Below are 13,453 nucleotides of genomic sequence, written 5' to 3'. Positions count from 1 at the left end.
ATGAAGGTTGAGTCCATCAATGGCTATTAGCCAGGATGGGTAGGAATGGTGTCCCTAGCCTCTATCAGAGGCTGGGAATGGGTGGCAGGAGAGGAATTGCTTGATGATTCCCGGTTCTGTTCACTCCCTCTGGGGCATCTGGCATTGGTCACTGTTGGAAGACAGGATAATGGGCTAGATGGACCTTTGGCCTGAGCCAGTATGGCCATTCTTATGAGTTCATATGGTTAGCTACGATTGCTTCAGGATTCCATACTAAATCTAATGTTTAAATACGTTTATTAATCACCTGAAAGAGGACAAGTAATGAAGTAGTAAAATTTCTGAAAGTTCAGAAAAGGGCAACAAAAATGATGAGGAGTTTGGAACCGGTCTCATATGAAGAAAGATTAAAAAGACTTGGACTTTTCATCTTAGAAAAGAGGAGAGTAAAGGGGGATATGATAAAGGTCTATAAAATCACGACTGGTGTGCAAAAAGTGAATAAGGACAAGTTATTTACTTATTCCCACAATTTAACAGCTAGAGGACACCAAATTAAATGGGCAGCAGATTTAAAAACAAACAAAAGGAATTTTTTCTTCACTCCGCACACAGTCATGGAGGTTAGGTCCATCAATGGCTATTAGCCAAGATGAGTAGGAATGGTGTCCCTAGCCTCTGTTTCTCTGGAAATAGGTGATAGGGGAAGGATCACATGAGGGTACCTATTGTCTTCCCTCCCTCTGGGACAGCTGGTATTGGCCACTGTCGGCAGACAGGATACTGGGCTAGATGGACTGTTGACCCAGTATGGCTGTTCTTATGTTCTTAATTTGCAGGAGTCAAATTTACTTTGAAGTTTTTCATAGTTTTTTTTATCCTACTTAATCAGATACCTCAGCAAGTAAGCAAATGGGCAACATGATGGCAAATGAAGTTCTACATCAATAAATATGAAGTGATACACAGTGGAGAGGAGAGACTGAATTACTGATACATCTTATGGGATTCTAAACTATTAACTCAGGAGAAAGACCTATACACCACTGTAATTAATGAAGATCTCTGCACAATTTGTACCTACAGTCAAAAAAGCAAAAGCGATGCTAGGATATGTAAGGAATGGGAGGGAGAATAATACACACAGATATTATAATGCCTTTTATCACAGTGGTGTGGCAATAATACAGTTAGGTTGAACTTTAAGCAAAGCTGTGAAGCAACCAACCTTATCTAAGACCCCTAAAAACAAAATGCTAAGTTGCATTCCTCTGAAGTGTGGTACATTTCCAGAGGGTTAAGTAACTCAAATTAGTGGTCATTTGAGGTAGAGAATGCAGCATATTAAAACAATCCCTATATTAAAAAAGGCACTTTTCAAAAAGTTTGTGTGTTCTTTTATCCAGGACTGGAGATCAAATTATTGGTCTATTGTAGGTGAAAACAGTCTCAACCAGTGACATTTTACCAAAGTTGTGTGTGGCACCCAGTAAACCTTTAAGAGACAGAGAGCAGGAACAGTATTGAAGCAAATGTACATTTATATGGTATGCATGCATGCACGCACAGATAGAGAAAACAGTTAGAGGGTTTGCATTATATATGTTTTAAAGTTTTGTCTCTTTTAAGTGCACTAAATCTTAACAGTTACTCAGACTGCTTTGAAACTTGGTGTGCTTTTGTGGGTGGAGGGTAGTGTTAGTAATCCAAATTTGGCATCATTTGACCAAAGGGTTTCTGAGTTAACCCTCCAAAAAATGTTACCTTCTGTTGCCTTGTACTGTTAATCTGAAGAGGTACTAGTTGGCTGTATGAATTACAGACCTTTTGGACATTGATGGCTGTGGACTCATTCTTTAATAAATATAATTAAGGGTAAAATAAGCACATGCGCCCACCTGTGTAAACACAAGTTTTAGACTGAGTGGCTGGAGGCTGTGACTTTTTTGTTTTGCAGGAAAGGTAATCAAAGTACAGAAGAGTCTTGATTTTCTGACCTTCGCTATTCGACAATCTGTTTTATCAATATTTATACCCATGTTTTTTATTAGTATTCCATATTATCTGACATTTCTGCTATCTGACCATCCTCTGGTCCCGTTTAGGTTGGATAATCGAGACTCTACTGTACTTTGGGAAGAAATATTAAATAGTGAATGCTTCCCAGGAAGGGTGGAGTATTAGAGAGGAGAGAAGTGAGGTTTGGGGCTGTAGCAAGGGGTATGCAGGGATAAGTGAGGAAAAGTGATACAGAATAGGGGAGAGACTTTAAGGGTTAAGGGGAGTGGAAGTGAGAAGCACCAGGTAAAGCACTTCAGGACAAGTGGCAAGGAAACTAGGGAAGAACGGGGATGGGCAGCATCTGACATCTTCACCTTCTCCCTTCCCATGTAAGTGCTCAGATTTGGGAGACTCTTGTTCTTTTTATGAGGTGAGACACCTTCCTCCCATGAACTGGGTTGTGCTTGGCCTTTCCCTCCCCCCCGGGTTTGTGATCCTCTTATTACCTATCTCCTTATATGTGCCAGGATTCAGGGGAGAGGGGCTGTGCCTGGCTCCAGGTGCTCAACCCTCCCCATGTAAGTTGGATTCCTGGGTGTCTGCTCTTTTGAGAGTCTCAGGCCCCCTCACTGCTCCCATGTAAGCCCCAAGCTGGTGAAGTCTTGCTTCTTTGTATGGAGTACCAAGAACAGACATCCTTCATGCAATGCACATGCTCTAAACCAGGTGTGGACAAAACAGCTTCCGCGGGCCAGATCCGGTCCACCAAGCCGTTTGATTCAGCCTGAGGCCACCTTACCACACCCCTGCCCCCAAGCCAATTGAGACCTGTGGATGGGGGAGAGCACAAAGTTTCCTCCCCCCACCAGAGGTGCACAGCACCAGAGGGAACCGCCAGCTGTTCACTCCCACACCCCAACTGGCCTGGGTAGTGTGCACAGTCTTCTCCCTCTGCCAGGGGTGTATGGCACCTAGAGGGAACACCAACTGTTTAAAACAGCTAGTGGTTCTCTCTAGGCTCTGGGGGCAAAGACTTTACCTGCTCCCCCACCCCCAGGCCAATCAGGTCTGTGGGTGGAGAGAGCACAGGAAGTCTCCTGACCCTGCCCCTTCTGCCTGATGCCTGGCACCCTCCTGGGGAGGCCTGCAACCACTTCAGAATTTTTTGAAGTGCCCCCACTTCCAAAAATTATTGCCCACCCCTGCTCTAAACCACTCAAGAGGAGGACAAGACCACCCACTGAGATGAATGGAAGTGTGCAAGTCTACACTTAAGATGCGGCACCAGCACAGCTGCAGCACTTGAGTGAAGACACTACTAGGTGAGAGCTTCTTCCATCAGCAGTTAATCCACCTCCATAAGAGGCAGTAGTTACACATACTAGCTACTCAGTATAACTACATTGCTCAGGTATGTGGATTTCACACCCTTGAGCAACTTAGTTATATGGATATACATTTGTAGACTAAGATCTCAGAGTAATTGTTCCAGACTGTATTCATCTAAATGAGGGAGGGGGTTTCCATTCAGCTGGCAACACCACATTGAAATGAATGTTCCGCACCTTTCAGAGCTCCTGTGCTAGAGAGGATGCACAGAGGAACTCTTTCAATCATCCCTTTATCCTTCTCGTTCAGAGGATCATACTTTTAAGTGCTCCACATGCTCTACTGGATTTTTCCGGAAAAAAATTGTGCCTTATGGGAGTGTCATGTAGGGTAGTTGTCTCCAACCATTTTGTGCCCACGATCACTTTTTTGAATAGGAGGGCAATCCAGGATCTACCTTGCCCCTTCCTCAAGGCCCCACCGCTTCCATCACCCCTCTTTTCCTCACCCTCACTCACTGGGGCTGGGACAGGAGGTTGGGATTCAGGAGGGCAGGTGGGCTCTGGGCTGGGGCTGAGAGGTTTGGGTGAAAGAGGGGGTGAGAGATGTAAACTCTGGGAAGGAGTACGGGTGCATGAGGGGCTCTGGGCTGGGCAGAATGTTGGGGTACAGGAGAGAGTACAGGGTGCTGGCTTTGAGAGAACAGTCTGATCTGAGGCAGGAAGTACACGGTGCAAGAGGGAGTATCACTACACTGCACTGGATCACTTGAGGGACTATGCCTACACTGTTGCACCGATGAATACCCTACCACTGATGTTTCTAGTCCCAACCTTTATATATCTGTGCAATGAGTTATTAAATCTTTGTTGCTTGAAACAAGCTGTGTTACAATATAACATGATTTTATTGGCAGGTTTATAGTGAACACGTAAGAATAGTTAGTCAGTCTACCCACAATTTTTGTCAGAAGATGTGGGGAGGAGACAGACAAATGACATTGGGGCAGAAGAGGCAAGCCTTGAATTGGTTGTTTGAGGGGAAAAAAGGTCTATTTTACTAATCCCTGAGGGACAGATGGTGTGGGGAGGGGTGGTGGAAGTGGCTACTTCCTAGTCTGAGAGCATATTCATGTGGTGGTTCCAAATACTTGCGGTGTGAAGGTTTGGAACAGGCAGTTCAGGTACCTTGATCACTGGGGAGTGGGGGGAGTTTGCTGCCAAGATTTCCAGCATGGACTCTGTGGCACCTGGATCATAAAGATGGCAGAAGTCTTCACGAAAGCAAGGAGTGCACCATGGACTACAGGGAATGTGGACTACAGGCTGATGTGCGGAGAGAGCTGGCCAATGATGGTATTGTGTCTTGCCCATTCTGCAGCAACTGATTTTAGAGGTTATGGTCTACCCAACATTGTGGTGAATCACTGAGATGGAAACTATCAAGGCCTTATTTCTGTCAGAAGGTACCAGAGCAGATTTGAACATCAGAGATGTGTACAGGCAGGTTTCATGATTGACCAGAAAATGTATGCCATCTGGCGTAGAAACTTTGCAACTAACACCTCCTGTTTCTCAAGATGGGGCACGTTGATTGAGAGAGATCCTCTGAGCCCTATCCAAACATAAGACTGTCAGTTCAGAACAGCAACCCTGTCTGTGATTTCTCTGGCTGGCCTTGCCACAAAATCCATCCTCCAATCACTCTGAAATATGACCAGGGACAACACTGCACTGTAAAATAGCTGCTGATCAGGCCAGGAACTACACAGAAATCAAGTCATAAGTGGGGAGGAAGTAATGGCACCACAATCATCTGTTTACTAGGTAACATGGAATCCAAGGAGATTTATGGATTGGGGACAACATATGGGTCAGGAGCACAAATTGGGAGATGTACTGGAGCAGGGCAGTTGTGGTTAACATGATGTATGATGGGGTGGGAAGGAGAGGGCAGGCTGACTGGCTCAGTGTTGTAAATATCCTGTCTTGCAATTTGTATAACTGCTTAAATGATTAACTCCTACCAACATATCTTCTCTATTAGAAAACTAGAAAAGTCAATGGCAAAAAACAGTATCGCAGAGTTACAGTAGTGTAGTGATAGAAATGTAGCCGTGTTAGTCTGGTGTAGCTGAAACAAAAAACAGGACTATGTAGCACTTTAAAGACTAACAAGATGGTTTATTAGGTGATGAGCTTTCGTGGGCCAGACCCACTTCCTCAGATCAAATAGTGGAAGAAAATAGTCACAACCATATATACCAAAGGATACAATTTAAAAAATGAACACATATGAAAAGGACAAATCAAATTTCAGGACAGAGGGGGATGCGGGGGAGGGGGGAGGTAAATGTCTGTGAGCTAATGATATTAGAGGTGATAATTGGGGAAGCTATCTTCGTAATAAGTAAGATAACTAGAGTCTTTAAGACTCTGGCATAGACATTTATCTCCCCCCCTCCCCCCGCATCCCCCTTCTGTTCTGAAATTTGATTTGTCCTTTTCATATGTGTTCACTCTGACACCTAGATCCCTTTCTGCGGTACTCATTCCTAGTCAGTCACTTCCCATTCTGTATGTGCAAAACTGATTGTTCCTTCCTAAGTGGAGTACTTTGCATTTGTCCTTATTAAACTTCATCTTATTTACTTCAGTCTATTTCTCCAGTTTGTCCAGATCATTTTGAATTATGACCCTATCCTCCAAAGCAGTTGCAACCTCTCCCAGCTTGGCATAATCTGCAAACTTAATAATCATACTCTCTATACCATTTATCTAAATTGTTGATGAAAACACTGAACAGAACTGGTCCCAGAACTGATCCCTGCAGAACTCCACTTGTTATGCCCTTCCAGCATGACTGAAACATTCATAACTACACTCACCTTATAACCCCATCTAAGTCATATTTGCCTAGGTTATTGATAAGGTAATTTGAGACCGTATCAAATGCCTTATTAAACTCTAGGTATACCACGTCCACTGCTTCTCCCTTATCCACAAGACATGTTATCCCATCAAAGAAAGCTATCTGATTTGTTTGACATGGTTTGTTCTTTACAAATCCATGCTGGCTGTTACCCATCATCTTATTTTCTCCCAGATGTTTGTAAATGAGTTCCTTAATTACCTGCTCCATTATCTTTCCTGGCACAGAGGTTAAACTGACAGGTCTGTAGTTTCCTGGGTAGTTTGTTCTTTTCCTTTTTATAGATGGGGACTATATTTGCCTTTTTCCAGTCTTCTGGAATCTTTCCCGACTTCCAAGATTTTTCAAAGAGGATAGCTAAGGGCTCAGTTACCTCAATCAGCTCCTTGAGTATTTTAGGATGCATTTAATCGAGCCCCGTGACTTGAGGACATACAACTTTTCCAAGTAATTTTTAACTGGTTCTTTTTTATTTTAACTTCTAAACCTACCCCATTTCCATGTAATATATTTACAGAATGTCTTCTTGTTACCTTTTATGTCTAGTTAGATCATGCAAGATCTCCTGGTTAAGCCAACGCAGTCTCCCGCCATACTTTCTATCTTTTCTATGCAACGGAATAGTTTGCTTTTGGGCCCTTAATAATGTCCCTTTGAAAAGCTGCCAACTCTCCAGTTTTTTTTCCTCTTAGTCTTGCTTCCCATGGGGACCTTACCTACCAGCTCTCTGAGTTTACTAAAATCTGCCTTCTTGAAATCCATTGTCTCTATTTTGCTGTTCTCCCTTCTACTATTCCTTAGAACCGCAAACTCTATGATTTCATGATCACTTTCACTCAAGCTGCCTTTCACTTTCAAAATTTCAACCATTTCCTCTCTATTTGTTAAAATCAAATCTAAAACAGCTTCCCCCCAGTAGCTTTTTCAACCTTCTGAAATAAAAATTGTCTCCAATACAGTCCAAGAATTTGTTGGATAATCTGTGCCCTGCTGTGTTAGTTTCCCAACATATATCTGGATAGTTGAAGTTCCCCATCACCACCAAATCTTGCACTTTGGATGATTTTGAGAGTTGTTTAAAAAAGTCTCATCCACCTCTTCTGCTTGGGTAGGTGGCCTGTAGTAGACCCCTAGCATGACATCATCCTTGTTTTTTTACTCCTTTCAACCTAACCCAGAGACTCTCAACACATCTGTTTCCTACATCCATCTCCACCTCAGACTACTCGATTAGCCAATTAACCACATCTTAACATCCCTAGTCAGATTAACCTGCTGCTTCAGGTAAATTCTTAATTAGCTTCAGATGCCTGCCTTGATTATGTGGCAGCAGTCTCTGGCAGTTCACTGAGGAAACAAAAAGCCATTCTCCCAGCATATCTACCCTCCACCAAACTACTGTAGCCAGCTGTCCTGGCTCACTGTCCTCACACACAAGAAAGTGGAACACAGATCACAGCTGTGTCACAAGCTTCAAAGTAATCCACAGTTCTCAGACATGTATCTGTATCAAGTAGGGATGTGAATGACTAGACAACACGCTAGTCAACTAGTTGCTCCCCCCAGCTCTTGCTGCCTCTATCAGAAAGAGGCAGCAGAGTAGGGAAGGAGGGGGGGGGGGTAGAAGAGGTGGTGCTTCAAAGCAGCAGCACCGCATGCGGCCCAGGGTCAGCTAGAGACTCCCTCACTGGCCCTAGGCTCGCTGCGGCGCTGCAGCTTAAAAATGTCACGGGAAGCATGGGGCCAGTGGGGGACTGCTTGAGTGTAGTCTTTGAAGTGTAGCAGCTGTTGCTAGACTTCAAAGGCGAAGGCGCCCTTATCAACTAATCGAATAGTCAATGCAAATTGCATGACTATTCAATTAGCCAATTAATCAAAATTTTACATCCCTAGTGCCAAGCAGAGCCAATTGCTTCCACCTTTCAGTTCAGATGCTTCTAACAGATCGCAGTGCATACAAGCAGATACAAGCTTGGAGTACTCTCAGAAGCAAACTGGGATATGACAATACCTTTGTAATAACTCCCCTATCCTGCTAATTATATAATGTAGAGAGTTTTACATTGAAATTATGCACACTAGATCCTAAAAGGTAAACATATAGCTCCTTCCCTTTGCTCACACACATCTGAGGGTGCAAAACATCTTTCACACAAAGTAATCCACACCAGCCCTCAGAACACAAGCACACCCTTACTAAGTGGCCTTAATATTGCCTCCACTATTTAGTGTGCATACCACCTAACACACTGGTGGCACCTGAAACGTATCCAAATTCCTATAGGTTACTGTCAAGCTTCAAGGGATTAGAGGCAAGGTGGGGTAAGAAAGCACTCTCTCTTCTTTTTTGTCCTTTAACAATGTTAGGTGGAAGCATGTGGGTGAGAGTCAATGGGCTGTAAAAAAAAAGTGAAGAATTTGTAAATTTCAGCAACTATAGGGTGGGCAGACTAAACTACATTTGTTAACAGGCATGCTTGGACATTGCTTAAGGGAACAGAGAGTTAAGGTACCGCAGGCTACCATAACTGTGCATTTGCTCATTTTCACAAGTTTTGTTCAGTTCAGTGTTCTGCAAGGACCTATCACCATGCAACCCTCACTCAACATTAACCTAGCATTTTGCCACTGAATAGAAGTCAATGGTGCAGTCTCATCTGGAATACTCTGTGAAGTACAAAGCGCCCTCTCTCAAAAACGATACTGCAGAATTAAAGGAGATTCAAAAAAGAGTTATGAGAATGATTAAGAGACTGGAAAAAATTGGGATTATTTACCTTAAAAAGAGATGAATTAGTGGGGCATAATAAAAATAAATAAAAATACCCAGAAAAGGCAGATAGTAAGCTTCTGCTCTCCCTCTCTCATTACACAAGTCCAAGACACAGTCAATGAAATTAAAAAGGTGGAAAATTCAGAACTGTTAAAAGGGAAATGTGTTTTTATAGAGCATTTAAATCATAGAAGTCATGCTACAGGATGTCACTGAAGCCAAGATTTTAGCAAGATTCAAAAAGGGCTTCAACATTTATATAGGTAAGAATATCCACAGGTTAGAATTAATGACAAGGGGTGTTAATCCTCATGCTTCAGGGTTTAAGTCAATCTAAGTATGAAAAAAATAATGTGGCAGGAAGAGGCGATTATCCTCACTATGATTACTGTAGCATATTTACACCTCCCTCTGAAGCATCTGGTACAGGCCACAGGACTAGATGACCTTGGGTCTGTTCCCATATGAAAGTTCCTATTCCATGAGGCTTCCACAGTGTCAGAAATGTGATTAGAACTGGACAATTGTGTTAAACTGTATGTCAGAAATTCCACTAAAAGTTGTTCATGGTTTATATCTGTCAAAAGTTTGTTAACATCTATCTTCCATGCTGAAAATTAAATTGACAGAAAGTCTTACCCCTTTCTTTCCTGGAATAGCACATTCCCAATTCATGAGATTCATCGTGCCATCTGGATTTTTTGTAGGTACTGCAACAAATCCCTGAATTAAAACAGAAACCCAAACAAAGTAAGACTTCTGAAAGTACATTTAAGCTGACAGCATCAAAACATATCTGTACAATGTAGTCCCTCTCTACCAACACCAACTTGCTTGGCTTTCATTTATGCATCAGAGGATAAGTTTTCAGCAGTTGCTTTATCGTTACATTTCACATTAAAAAAGGTCACCGGGACACCCCAAGTTCATTGTGAAGTTGCAGAAGTTAGCCTAGTGACATTATTGTTGTACTTACAAATGGATGGTCTTTTCTCCAAGCTTTCCTCTCCTGTGCAAGTCTGCTGAGGGCTATCCCAGACATGTTCAAAATACCTTTAACACACAAATAGTTCCCGGTTAGGGCAAATAGAACCCCTTAAATTAATCATGCAGCGATGAATACACCTCAGACTCTTCACATTTGCTTTTTTAACATTTATTAGATTGACTAGCAAACTATCACCTTGAGTTTCTACACAGCATATAAATTCTATGAGAAATACAAAAGCATCTAAAATCAGCTTCCTTAGAGAGGGACGTTAACTGGCATTTCTGGTATAACCTATGCTAATATGTTATGTCACTAAATTTCCCCATATCAATAAGTTTTAAGATATTAGATCTGAACTAAATTCTGCACCTTATCTATCTATCTATCTATCTATATTATTTCAAAAAGTTTTTCCTGCAGGATGACAGAGTGATGTCATCACTTCACTCTTCCCACAGCCCTTACCCCTCAGCAGCTCCGCCTCCTCCCTGCTGCTAACCCAGCAGGGATCAGCAACCCATGGCTCCTGAACCCAAATAGGAGCAGTAACACTGAAGGTAAGCTGCTGGTGGGCTTCTGGCAAGGGGCTGAGAGGGCCGGCAGAGAGGCCCGCTGTGTGTGGCGGTGTCTATAAAAGTAGTGATTGGAGGGAGGGGGTATGGCAGCAAGGCCTGCTGTGGGGAAGTGCTGGACTGGGGAACACCCTAGTCCTTGAACCAGGCTAGGAGGCACACCAGCCCCTGAGCTGGAGCCGGGGCTGGATGTGCCTCTGACAGTTGCCATGTGGCAGGCTGCCAGGAGTTAAAATATCTGCCGGGGGAGGGAGGGGAAGAGAGAGAAGAGCACAGAAGCAAAGCCTGTGGTGGGGAGCAGGGGGCCCTTTTGCAGAGGCCCGATGCGGAGCAGGGGGGGAGCACTGGAGTGGGGGGTCACCCCTAACCCAAGTCTAGATGTCCCTCTGACAACCGTCCGCCCACATGGCAGCTGCCGGAAGGACATGCAGCCCTGACTCAGGGCATCGGGTGCCTCCCATGCGGTGACCTCCAGTCCAGCCCCCCCACACACACATCCACACGGGGCCTCTGCAGCAGGGTCCTCTGCCCCATACCACAGGCCTTGTCTCCACACCCGCCCACACTGCTGGCCCCAGACCCAGGGCTGGATGTCCCTCCAGCAGCTGCCACATGGATGGGCAGCTGCCAGAGTTTAAATTGAGCTACATGGCTCCTCCAGATGGGGCGCGCAGGAACTCGGGTCGGGGGAGGAGGCACGTGGGGGCTTGGGTCGGGGAGGAGGGATGCATGGAAGCTGTGGGGCGTTGGGTAGGCTGGGTGGAGGGGTGTGTGAGAGCCAGCATGTGGGAACCACAGGGGCTCGGGTGAGGAGAGGAGGGGTGCACAGGGGCTTGGGTGGGGAGGGAGGCATGCAGGGGTCACGGGGCCTAAGGTGGGGGAAAGGGGATGTGCAAGACACGTGTGGCATCCCTGGTGGTCTGAGAGGAAGGGAGTAGGAGTGTGTGCAGAGAGAGGGGGCCGGGCCAGGCCAGCCTTGGACCAGGCCAGTCACAGCCTGGCCCAACCTGCCCACCCCACCCTGGTGGCCATCAGGAGAGACTTGGGCCAATCGCGGCCTCCGTCCAGCCCAACCCTCCCAGCGCCTGGAGGGAGGGAGCTGGGCCACCTTCGGTCTGGCCCAGCAACCAGAAGTGGGGAGAACCAGGCCAGATATGGCTTCAGTCTAGTCCACCCCACCTCCCTGGCAGCCAGAGGGGGAGAGCTGGGGCAGGCCATGGCTGCCACACCTCAGTCTGGCCCTACCCAGCAGCCAGAGGGAGAGCTGGGGCTGCCTACCCCCAGAAGAGGGGAGTTGGCAAGCATATTGAGCTGGGGGACACCGCCCCCTAGTGTTTCATAATTGCATTACATTGGCAAAGGGAATTCAATAGTTTAACAATAGATATACCAAACTGAATAATATAGGTTTTAAAGTTCATGAGAGATAACCAATATTCAGTCTCTCTAATGAGACCAATGTGGCATTCACCTGCAGAGGAGGACATCTATGCTGTTATCCTGTATAACTGAGCTCCCCTACCAGCAATCCAGAAAGCAACAGTGGGGAAAGCAAACAAGTTAGTCTGTAAGCTGATGCCTGGCTGGGACGCAAAGTATTCTGTGCAGGAGCAACTAAGGCCTTTTCTATACATACCTGGAAGGTGGAATTAAGCTATGCAACTCCAGCTATGTTAATTGTGTAAGCTGGAGTCGATTACCTTAATTCAACCTTCAGCACTGTCTCTATGGCAGCAGGAAGACAGGAGCAAAAGCTCCCATCAACTTCCCTTACTCCCCGCAAATTAAGGAGTACTGGCATCAATGGGGCACCTTCAGCATCTGAATTAGCAGGTCTTTACTAGATGCACTAAATCCAACTCCACAGCATCGATCTTCCCAGTAGTGAAAATATGGCCTGAGACGACAATTCTATCAAGATCATATCAGTTTCACCCTGATGCTGAAACAGCAGCCACCAAGTAATAATGGGCAGAAACAGAAGTACAGATAGATGTCAGCCTGGAGAAACAAAGGCTGTTAGGTACACAAGACAGTTGACCCATGGTGTCATTTTAGTCCAATGAACTTGAGGACCACCCTTAAGCTTTGTCTATGCTTCTAAAATAAAAGCACAGCCACAGCAGCATTTTAAAGTGGAAATATGGCCATAGCCTGAGCGGCAGGACAGCTCTCTATGTAAACTATCTGCACCAGGGAAGTAGCTACTAGGATGTTAAGAAGCAGGTAATTTGCTAATTGAGTACAGGCAGTCCCCGGGTTACATGGATCCAACTTACATCGGATCCCTACTTACAAACGGGGTGAGGCAACCCCGCACTAGCTGCTTCCCCCCAGCAGACTAGGGAGATGCGAAGCTAGCGCCCCTCTCCCCCCCCCCCCCCCCAGCAGACCAGGGAGACGCGGAGCGGCTTTTCTCAGCAGACACCTCAGCTTGAGAATAGAAGACTGAGGGAAGTGAGGTGTGGGAGAATAAAACTGAGCTCTGGAGAAATGTTTGGCTAGAGTTTCCCCTACAATATGTACCAGTTCCGACTTACATACAAATTCAACTTAAGAACAAACCTACAGTCCCTATCTTGTACGTAACCCGGGGACTGCCTGTAGTCAATAGAATTTTTATTGACCACACAATTAGTTGATAAGGGAAGGCAGTTAGAGCACTCAGTCCTGGTTCGTGCTAGGTCCGAGACATAGCCCCACTGCAGCTCTGCATTTAAAATACATTAGGAGACAGGCAGCCCGCAGCTCAGTCCTAGCTCAGTCTCCTAATACACTATATATGTAGAGCCACCCAGCTCAAGCCAGGACTCAGCGGATCTGCTAGGCAGCCCACTTAAAAAAAATGTAGTGGTAGGGAGTAGGAAGAAAATG

The 13,453-nt window shown here is 45.2% G+C and overlaps 1 protein-coding gene across 2 annotated transcripts in view; it reads right to left on the bottom strand.

Annotated features, from left to right (window-relative positions):
- Positions 1–13,453, bottom strand: part of UBE2I (ubiquitin conjugating enzyme E2 I) — a 75,879-nt gene that overhangs the window by 45,579 nt on the left and 16,847 nt on the right. For both annotated transcript variants that reach the window (XM_075899981.2, XM_075899980.2), the window contains exons 2-3: positions 9,993–10,069; positions 9,656–9,739 (exon numbers count right to left, since the gene is read on the bottom strand). In XM_075899981.2, the coding sequence (XP_075756096.1) occupies positions 9,656–9,739; positions 9,993–10,058 (150 nt within the window). In that variant the 5' untranslated portion in view covers positions 10,059–10,069. The remainder of the gene's footprint in view (positions 1–9,655; positions 9,740–9,992; positions 10,070–13,453) is intronic.

This window comes from Pelodiscus sinensis, chromosome 15, assembly GCF_052426305.1.
Source record: "Pelodiscus sinensis isolate ZL-2025 chromosome 15, ASM5242630v1, whole genome shotgun sequence".
NCBI classification, from domain to species: domain Eukaryota; kingdom Metazoa; phylum Chordata; order Testudines; family Trionychidae; genus Pelodiscus; species Pelodiscus sinensis.
This window is presented reverse-complemented; position numbering and strand designations above follow the sequence as displayed.